General features: G+C 47.0%; 1 protein-coding gene and 1 non-coding gene across 4 annotated transcripts in view; both read left to right on the top strand.

Annotated features, from left to right (window-relative positions):
* The window catches only part of LOC112237675 (sodium/potassium/calcium exchanger 1-like), a 39,167-nt gene extending 28,393 nt beyond the window's left edge, over positions 1-10,774 (top strand). For all 3 annotated transcript variants that reach the window (XM_042318033.1, XM_042318031.1, XM_042318032.1), the window contains 5 exons: positions 3,200-3,291; positions 3,617-3,889; positions 4,137-4,226; positions 7,918-8,084; positions 10,430-10,774. In XM_042318033.1, coding sequence (XP_042173967.1) covers positions 3,200-3,291; positions 3,617-3,889; positions 4,137-4,226; positions 7,918-8,084; positions 10,430-10,679 — 872 coding nt within the window. In that variant the 3' untranslated portion in view covers positions 10,680-10,774. The remainder of the gene's footprint in view (positions 1-3,199; positions 3,292-3,616; positions 3,890-4,136; positions 4,227-7,917; positions 8,085-10,429) is intronic.
* Positions 2,781-2,848, top strand: trnag-ucc. The gene has a single exon. It is a non-coding gene; the product is annotated as a tRNA-Gly (tRNA).

Here is a 10,774-nt window from a genome sequence, read left to right on the forward strand (position 1 = left end):
GGGTGTGTTGATGTGACTTCTAGTGGGGTGTGTTGATGTTACTCCTAGTGGGGTGTTACTCCTAGTGGGGTGTGTTGGTGAGACTCCTAGTGGGGTGTGTTGATGTGACTCCTAGTGGGGTGTGTTGATGTGACTCCTAGTGGGGGTGTTGATGTGACTCCTGGTGGGGTGTGTTGGTGTGGCTCCTATTGGGGTGTGTTGATGTGACTCCTAGTGTGGTGTGTTGATGTGACTCCTAGTGGGGTGTGTTGGTGTGACACCTAGTGGGGTGTGACTCCTAGTGGGGTGTGTTGGTGTGACTCCTAGTGGGGTGTGTTGATGTGACTCCTAGTGGGTTTGACACCTAGTGGGGTGTGTTGGTGTGACTCCTAGTGGGGTGTTGATGGAACTCCTAGTGGGTTTGACTCCTAGTGGGGTGTGTTGGTGTGACTCCTAGTGGGGTGTGTTGATGTGACTCCTAGTGGTGTGGTGATGTGACTCAGTGTGGTGTGGTGATGTGACTCAGTGTGGTGTGTTGATGTGACTCAGTGTGGTGTGTTGATGTGACTCAGTGTGGTGTGTTTATGTGACTCAGTGTGGTGTGTTGGTAGTCTGTAATAACTGGAAAGGTGGTACATGGATACAGACACCTGTTAATCTGTGCATTTGTCTCTGTTTTTGTGGTCGGTCCACCATGTCTGGATTGAGTTGTGCTTGTTGGGAACAGGGGTCGCGGTGGAGTTGATTTGGGTTCGTACCCTGTAATCATTGGGCCTCTCAGTGTGTGTGTGGTCTAATGAGGTCCTTCAGTGGTCCAGGCCATTACAGTCTCTCAGGGTTATGACAACCACAGGCTGAAGCGGCCTTAACACAGACCCAATCAACACTGAGATTAACATGCAGATGGGGCCCTGCACGTGTGTGTGTGTCAGAGGAAGGGGTCATCGTCTTTTTGATTCATGGCTCGTTAACCTTTAGTTACACAGTTTTTGGCATATGACATAGGCCTACAATATAATAATAGTAATAGCCAGCAGCATACCACCCTGTCCACAGGGCAACATTTGATGACAAAGTATTCCGAGTCAGGGGAGCAGAAGCTCGCAAGTTCCTGTACGTTTCGCACCATGTGTTGTTGGTCATTAAGCAGAGCCGACCACCTTTGTTCTTAGCCAGAGAGATTCTGCTTCCTATCCACTCAGAAACCATGTGTTGTTGGTCATTAAGCAGAGCCGACCACCTTTGTTCTTAGCCAGAGAGATTCTGCTTCCTATCCACTCAGAAATCGGTAAAACCCGCCGGTTGTATATAATCCCTCTGGATGTCGGAGGAAAGTCTCAGAAAAACAAGAGTATGTTACAGGATCTGATGTCCCTCTGGAAGGAGATCCTCGCCCTGAGCTCGTCAAGTTTGTTCATTAATGATTGAACACTGGCGAGTAGAATGCGTGATTAAACTAACTTAATCATGTAACTGTAATTAACTAGGAAGTCGGGGCACCATGGAAAATATTCAGATTACATCATTTGATAATTTTCCTAATATAACTTTCAGTTATTTTAATATCTGATCAATTAGTCCTCCAATTAATGAATTATTCTTTAGTCTCATTCCAAACGTTGTAAATTGTTGGTTATCTGCACGAACCCAGTCTTCACTATGAATCAGACATCAATTGTTTTAAATAATTTATTTACTAACTAAATAATCCCAGAAATGCAGAAACAAACAAACAGTAGATTAGTTACAAGGAAATGATAACGGAGTTTCCCTAGTGGGATAAACAGGTATCGCGGCTTGGTGGACAAAAAGGGTCGACTGAGATAAAAGACACGACAAAGTTGATAATTATAACAATTGAAATGCTAATCCTTTGCACATGAACGCTCACTCATTCGGGAATAATAGCAATATATATATTTATTTACACTCAGTGTGGGGCCGTGATATCTGTTGGAGAGTTTGTTTCTGTTGGAGAGTTTGTCCGCCCTCTCTCTCTCTCTCTCTCTCTGCCATGGTTAGAATGGATAGTTCAGAGTAACATTCAGCAATGTTGTTATAGAATAGATGATTCGGCGGTTGTCGGCCCTCTCGTAATTGAGAGAAACATGGTCTGAAGATAAATTCCCAAGGTGGGGGTTATATTCGGAAGAGCGGAAAGGGGCTGTCCCATGACGCCAGATCAATGTCTGTGCTCATGGGGCAGGCCTATGATTTAGTTAAACTAAATTAATGAGTTTCCTTTATTAAACAGTAGTAAATCACATTACATAATTTCACAAATAGTTTCATCTTTACTCATTCATTTTATACAACAATTAGATGCAAGCCTCACAACTGAGACTCTTGTATAAACAGGGTTATGGTAATGTGGCTGTATTGTCTCTCATGAGTTTCACAAAATTGTACCAAACGGACCAACGGACCAGTTACTAGCTGGCTACATTCTCAGAACATGAATATTTTATACATGAAAAACTCATTGTTCTCTCTGTACTGTCTGGCCATGAGGAAGAATCTCCTCCAGGAATTTATGACCTGCCTAACAGCAGCCTGGGTATACGAGAGAGAGAGAGGGGGATGGTGCTCGCTGAACCCAAAGAGGGCAACGTCATGACACCCCACTAGGAGTCACACCCCACTAGGAGTCACACGGTCACTTACCTTACCTGCTGCTCCTCCTAGGGACACCCCCCTGAATGGTCACCTACCTTACCTGCTGCTCCCCCTAGGGACACCCCCCCCCCTGAATGGTCACCTACCTTACCTGCTGCTCCCCCTACATTGAACATATATACCATGTGGCTTAGTTGGTAGAGCATGGCACTTCCAATGCCAGGGTTGTGGGTTCAATTCCCACGGGGGATCAGTACCAATGAAAACGTATGCAGTCACTACTGTAGTGACTTCTGAAAAGAGAGTCTGTTAAATGACTCACTACTGTAAGTCTCTCTGGATAAGAGAGTCTGTTAAATGACTCACTACTGTTAAGTGTCTCTGGATAAGAGAGTCTGTTAAATGACTCACTACTGTAGTGTCTCTGGATAAGAGAGTCTGCTAAATGACTCACTACTGTTAAGTGTCTCTGGATAAGAGAGTCTGTTAAATGACTCACTACTGTAGTGTCTCTGGATAAGAGAGTCTGCTAAATGACTCACATGTAAAGGTAAACATCTGACATGTTGCTTATTGGTTGTGTGTTGTGTCTGTCTTTTTTCAGCTGGACCTGAGAAGACTGAGCAGGCCGAACCCTCGACCTCCCAGACCACACCTAAAGACGAGGAGAAACCAGGCCCGTCAGAGACTCAGACGGTAGAGAGAGGAGAGAGAGGAGAGAGGGGAGAGAGGGGAGATAGGAGAAACCAGACCCATCAGAGACTCAGACGGGAGAGAGGAGAGGAGAGAGAGGAGAGAGGGGAGATAGGAGAAACCAGACCCATCAGAGACACAGACATTAGAAAGAGGAGAGAGAGTGGAGAGAGGAGAGGGAGAGAAGAAACCAGATCCGTCAGAGACACAGAGAGGAGAGAGAGAGAGGAGAGAGAGTGGAGAGAGGGTGGAGAGAGATAGGAGAGAGTTAATTCATAACACTACTCTACCCCTACGACCCTTCTCTCTCACCCTCTCTCTTCACTAGGACCAGGAGCCAGCGGGCGCAGGGGGGTCCGACGGCTCAGACAGCGGTGAGGAGGACGAGAGTGAAGAAGAGAGCGAGGATGAGGAAGACGAGGATGATGAAGACGAAGAGGACGATGAGGAAAATAAAGAGGAAGAAGAGGAAGAGGGTGAAGAGAACGAGGAACCTCTGTCGTTAGAATGGCCAGACACCAGACGTAAACAGGCCACATATCTTTTTCTCCTACCGATAGTGTTCCCTCTGTGGCTCACTGTGCCCGACGTACGCAACCCGGTAAATATCACCTACATCTCTGTCTTTATCATCTCTGTCTTTATCATCTCTGTCTTTATCATCTCTGTCTTTATCATCTCTGTCTTTATCATCTCTGTCTTTATCATCTCTGTCTTTATCATCTCTGTCTTTACATTCACGCCATTTTGTGGACTGTGTTTGTGTCCTGCAAATTGGCCAAAATGTAGAACACAAAATATCTTTCTAATGTCATGCTGATATGAGCTTCCTGTGAGTTCTTCCTCAGGCTTCCAGAAAATACTTCGCCATGACGTTTATTGGTTCCATCACGTGGATCGCTGTGTTCTCCTATCTAATGGTCTGGTGGGCACATCAGGTATCACTCTGGTTGGGTTTTTTAGATCACATGACTTCCATCTTGTTTAGAAACTATTAGTCCAGTGCTTCTTTGACTCAGGCCAGGATTTAATCAGATCAGCGATAACCTGAGGTAACAGACAGACCCGAGGTAACAGACAAACCTTTAGGTAACAGACAAACCCGAGGTAACAGACAGACCTGAGGTAACAGACAAACCTTTAGGTAACAGACAAACCCGAGGTAACAGACAGACCTGAGGTAACAGACAAACCCGAGGTAACAGACAAACCCGAGGTAACAGACAAACCTTTAGGTAACAGACAGACCCGAGGTAACAGACAGACCCGAGGTAACAGACTAACCCGAGGTAACAGACTAACCCGAGGTAACAGACAGACCCGAGGTAACAGACAAACCCGAGGTAACAGACAGACCCGAGGTAACAGACAAACATTTAGGTAACAGACAAACCCGAGGTAACAGACAGACCTGTAGCTTATGGTTGTTTTTGTTTAGGCGATTTAGGAGGTGTAACTATATAGGAGCTGTCACATCAGTGAGCTGTTGCTCGTGCTTCTACACCTGCATTGCTTGCTGTTTGGGGTTTTAGGCTGGGTTTCTGTACAGCACTTTGAGATATCAGCTGATGTACGAAGGGCTATATAAACAAATTTGATTTGATTTTTGATTTGATTTGTTGCCATGGTCATGAAACCACACCCATCCTTATATTTCCCCCATATTAGAAGTTCAGAATGAGAAGGTGTAGGGCAGGCTATATGGAGATAATGACACCGAAATTGAAAATCATTAAACAAAATAGCAAGGATGTAGATCAGCCTAATGAAGGTGTAGATTACGGCAGGTAACCTAGTGGTTGGAGGGTGGACCAGTAACCAGCAGGTAGCCTAGTGGTTAGAGGGTGGACCAGTAACCAGCAGGTAGCCTAGTATTTAGAGGTTGGACTAGTAACCAGCAGGTAGCCTATTGGTTAGAGTGTTGGGCCAGTAACCAGCAGGTAGCCTAGTGGTTAGAGTGTTGGACTAGTAACCAGCAGGTAGCCTAGTGGTTAGAGTGTTGGGTCAGTAACCAGCAGGTAGCCTAATGGTTAGAGGTTGGACCAGTAACCATCAGGTAGCCTAGTGGTTAGAGAGTTGGGTCAGTAACCAGCAGGTAGCCTAGTGGTTAGAGTGTTGGGTCAGTAACCAGCAGGTAGCCTAGTGGTTAGAGAGTTGGGTCAGTAACCAGCAGGTAGCCTAGTGGTTAGAGAGTTGGGTCAGTAACCAGCAGGTAGCCTAGTGGTTAGAGGGTGGACCAGTAACCGAAAGGTTGCTAGATCGAATCCCCAAGCCGACAAGGTAAAAAAAAAAAACTGTCGTTAAACCACTGTTCCCCGGTATGCCGTCATTGTAAATAGGAATGTATTCTTAACTGACTTGTCTAGTTAAATAAAGGTTAACATTTTTAAAAATAAAATAAAAATGCCATCATAGGTCTAACGATAGGGTCTAACGATAGGGCTAACGATGGGTCTAACGATAGGGTCTAACGATAGGGTCTAACGATAGGGTCTAACGATAGGGCTAACGATGGGTCTAACGATAGGGTCTAACGATAGGGGTCTAACGATAGGGCTACGATGGGTCTAACGATGGGTCTAGCGATAGGGTCTAACGATGGGTCTAACGATAGGGTCTAACGATAGGGTCTAACGATAGGGGTCTAACGATGGGTCTAAACAATGGGTCTAACGTTGGTAAATAGGGAACGATAGGGTCTAACGATGGGTCTAACGATAGGGTCTAACGATTTTCTAAACGATAGGGCTAACGATGGGTCTAACGATGGGTCTAACGATAGGGTGTAACGATAGGGCTAACGATGGGTCTAACGATAGGTCTAACGATAGGGTCTAACGATAGGGTCTAACGATGGGTCTAACGATAGGGCTAACGATGGGTCTAACGATGGGTCTAACGATGGGTCTAACGATAGGGTCTAACGATAGGGTCTAACGATGGGTCTAACGATGGGTCTAACGATGGGTCTAACGATAGGTCTAACGATGGGTCTAACGATAGGGTCTAACGATAGGGTCTAACGATCTAACGATGGGTCTAACGATAGGTCTAACGATGGGGCTAACGATAGGGTCTAACGATAGGGTCTAACGATAGGGTCTAATGATGGGTCTAACGATAGGTCTAACGATAGGTATAACGATAGGGTCTAACGATGGGTCTAACGATAGGGCTAACGATGGGTCTAACGATGGGTCTAACGATAGGTCTAAAGGGATAGGGTCTAACGATAGGGTCTAACGACGGGTCTAACGATAGGGTCTAACGATAGGGTCTAACGATAGGTCTAACGATGGGGCTAACGATAGGGTCTAACGATAGGGTCTAACGATAGGGTCTAACGATAGGTCTAACGATGGGGCTAACGATAGGGTCTAACGATAGGGTCTAACGATGGGTCTAACGATAGGGGCTAACGATAGGGTCTAACGACAGGGTCTAACGACGGGGCTAACGATCGGTCTAACGATAGGGATAATGATAGGTCGAATGATAGGGACACCGATAGGGATAACGACAGGTCTAATGATAGGGATAACGACAGGGGCCAACAATAGGTCCAGCGATAGGGATAACGATAGGGATAATGATAGGGATACCGATAAGGATAACGACAGGGACAATGGTAGGGATAACGATAGAGGCAATGATAGGGATACCGATAGGGATACCGATAGGGATAATGATAGGGATAACGATAGGGATAACGATAGAGATAATGATAGGGATACCGATAGGGACCGATAGGGATAATGATAGGGATAACGTCTGGAGCCTCTTATGGTTTTGACAACTCCAACGCAGTAACACTTCTGACCCCACCTACTATAAACAAAAGCAATGATGAGCTACGGTTATCGTGAGTAATCGTGGGTTATCGTGGGTAATCGTGGGTTAACGCTGATCTGGTTGAATCCTAATCGACTGATTACTAGTGCCCTAGGTGGGGATACTGATTGATTGACTGACTGACTGTTGGCTCCCTAGGTGGGTGAGACTGATTGATTGACTGACTGACTGTTGGCTCCCTAGGTGGGTGAGACTGATTGATTGACTGACTGACTGTTGGCTCCCTAGGTGGGGATACTGATTGATTGACTGACTGACTGTTGTCTCCCTAGGTGGGGATACTGATTGACTGACTGACTGTTGTCTCCCTAGGTGGGGATACTGATTGATTGACTGACTGACTGTTGTCTCCCTAGGTGGGGATACTGATTGATTGACTGACTGACTGTTGGCTCCCTAGGTGGGGATACTGATTGACTGACTGACTGTTGTCTCCCTAGGTGGGGATACTGATTGATTGACTGACTGTTGGCTCCCTAGGTGGGGAGACTGATTGATTGACTGACTGACTGTTGGCTCCCTAGGTGGGGATACTGATTGACTGACTGACTGTTGTCTCCCTAGGTGGGGATACTGATTGATTGACTGACTGACTGTTGTCTCCCTAGGTGGAGATACTGATTGATTGACTGACTGACTGTTGGCTCCCTAGGTGGGGATACTGATTGACTGACTGACTGTTGTCTCCCTAGGTGGGGATACTGATTGATTGACTGACTGTTGGCTCCCTAGGTGGGTGAGACTGATTGATTGACTGACTGACTGTTTTCTCCCTAGGTGGGTGAGACCATAGGCATCTCAGAGGAGATCATGGGCCTGACCATCCTGGCAGCGGGCACCTCCATCCCTGACCTCATCACTAGTGTCATCGTGGCCCGGAAAGGACTGGGAGACATGGCTGTGTCCAGCTCAGTGGGATCCAACATCTTTGATATCACTATGGGGTTAGTATAGACCACTATAACTACAGAGATATCACTATGGGGTTAGTATAGACCACTATAACTACAGAGATATCACTATGGGGTTAGTATAGACCACTATAACTACAGAGATATCACTATGGGGTTAGTATAGACCACTGTAACTACAGAGATATCACTATGGGGTTAGTATAGACCACTGTAACTACAGAGATATCACTATGGGGTTAGTATAGACCACTATAACTACAGAGATATCACTATGGGGTTAGTATAGACCACTGTAACTACAGAGATATCACTATGGGGTTAGTATAGACCACTATAACTACAGAGATATCACTATGGGGTTAGTATAGACCACTATAACTACAGAGATATCACTATGGGGTTAGTATAGACCACTGTAACTACAGAGATATCACTATGGGGTTAGTATAGACCACTATAACTACAGAGATATCACTATGGGGTTAGTATAGACCACTGTAACTACAGAGATATCACTATGGGGTTAGTATAGACCACTGTAACTACAGAGATATCACTATGGGGTTAGTATAGACCACTATAACTACAGAGATATCACTATGGGGTTAGTATAGACCACTGTAACTACAGAGATATCACTATGGGGTTAGTATAGACCACTATAACTACAGAGATATCACTATGGGGTTAGTATAGACCACTATAACTACAGAGATATCACTATGGGGTTAGTATAGACCACTGTAACTACAGAGATATCACTATGGGGTTAGTATAGACCACTATAACTACAGCGATATCACTATGGGGTTAGTATAGACCACTATAACTACAGAGATATCACTCTGGGGTTAGTATAGACCACTATAACTACAGAGATATCACTATGGGGTTAGTATAGACCACTATAACTACAGAGATATCACTATGGGGTTAGTATAGACCACTATAACTACAGAGATATCACTCTGGGGTTAGTATAGACCACTATAACTACAGAGATATCACTCTGGGGTTAGTATAGACCACTATAACTACAGAGATATCACTATGGGGTTAGTATAGACCACTGTAACTACAGAGATATCACTATGGGGTTAGTATAGACCACAATGACTACAGAGATATCACTATTGGGTTAGTATAGACCACTATAACTACAGAGATATCACTATGAACTGTGTACCGTTGTCTGTAGTAAACGATCAAGACAATTTGTGTTACTACTCTCAAAAGTGGTCTATACTAACCCCATAGTGATGTCTCTCCCCCTCTATGCCTCCACTCTTTCTGTCTCTCTCTCTCTACATCCCTCTGCCTCTACCCTTCCTCCCTCTCTACATCCCTCTGCCTCCACCCCTCCTCTCTCTCTGTCTCTCCCTCTCTACATCCCTCTGCCTCCACCCTTCCTCTCTCTCTACATCCCTCTGCCTCCACCCTTCCTCTCCCTCTGCCTCCACCCCTCCTCTCTCTCTCTCTCTCTCTACATCCCTCTGCCTCCACCCCTCCTCTCTGTCTCTCTCTCTACATCCCTCTGCCTCCACCCTTCCTCTCTCTGTCTCTCCCTCTGCCTCTACCCTTCCTCCCTCTCTACATCCCTCTGCCTCCACCCTTCCTCTCTCCCTCTCTACATCCCTCTGCCTCTACCCTTTCTCTCTCTGTCTCTCCCTCTGCCTCCACCCCTCCTCTCTCTGTCTCTCTCTCTCTACATCCCTCTGCCTCCACCCTTCCTCCCTCTGCCTCCACTCTCTCTGTCTCTCCCTCTCTACATCCCTGCCTCCACCCTTCCTCTCCCTGTCTCTCCCTCTGCCTCTACCCTTCCTCTCTCTCCCTCTCTCTCTCCCCTGCCTCCACCCTTCCTCTCTCTCCCTCTGCCTCTACCCTTCCTCTCTCTCCCTCTGCCTCCACCCTTCCTCTCTCTCCCTCTCTCTCTCCCTCTGCCTCCACCCTTCCTCTCTCTCTCTCTCTCTCTCCCTCTGCCTCCACCCTTCCTCTCTCTCTGTCTCTCCCTCTCTACATCCCTCTGCCTCCACCCTTCCTCTCTCTCTCTCCCTCTGCCTCCACCCTTCTCTCTCTCTCTCTCTCTGTCTCTCCCTCTGCCTCCACCCCTCCTCTCTCTCTGTCTCTCCCTCTCTACATCCCTCTGCCTCCACCCTTCCTCTCTCTCTCCCTCTGCCTCCACCCCTCTCTCTCTCTCTGTCTCTCCCTCTCTACATCCCTCTGCCTCTACCCTTCCCCTCTCTCTCTCTCTCTACATCCCTCTGTCTCTACCCTTCCTCTCTCTGTCTCTACCCTTCCTCTCTCTGTCTCTCCCTCTCTACATCCCTCTGCCTCCACCCTTCCTCTCTCTGTCTGCCCCCCCAACATTACTCCAGCCTGCCTGTCCCATGGTTGATCTTCTCGGCGATGCAAGGCGGCGTACCGGTGGCGGTGAACTCCAACGGTCTGTTCTGTGCCATCGTGCTCCTCTTCGTCATGCTCCTCTTCGTCATCGTCAGCATCGCGGCGTGTCGGTGGAAGATGAGCCGCGTTCTGGGCCTCACCATGTTCATGCTTTACTTCGTGTTCCTGGTGCTCAGCGTGATGCTGGAAGACCGTATTATTATCTGCCCGGTCTCCATCTGAGGTCACCCACTTGGAACCCAGTCCACCCACTGGGGAGCCAGGCCCACCCACTTGGAACCCAGTCCACCCACTGGGGAGCCAGGCCCACCCACTTG

Source organism: Oncorhynchus tshawytscha, unplaced genomic scaffold (genome assembly GCF_018296145.1).
Source record: "Oncorhynchus tshawytscha isolate Ot180627B unplaced genomic scaffold, Otsh_v2.0 Un_contig_4866_pilon_pilon, whole genome shotgun sequence".
In the NCBI taxonomy this organism is placed as follows: domain Eukaryota; kingdom Metazoa; phylum Chordata; class Actinopteri; order Salmoniformes; family Salmonidae; genus Oncorhynchus; species Oncorhynchus tshawytscha.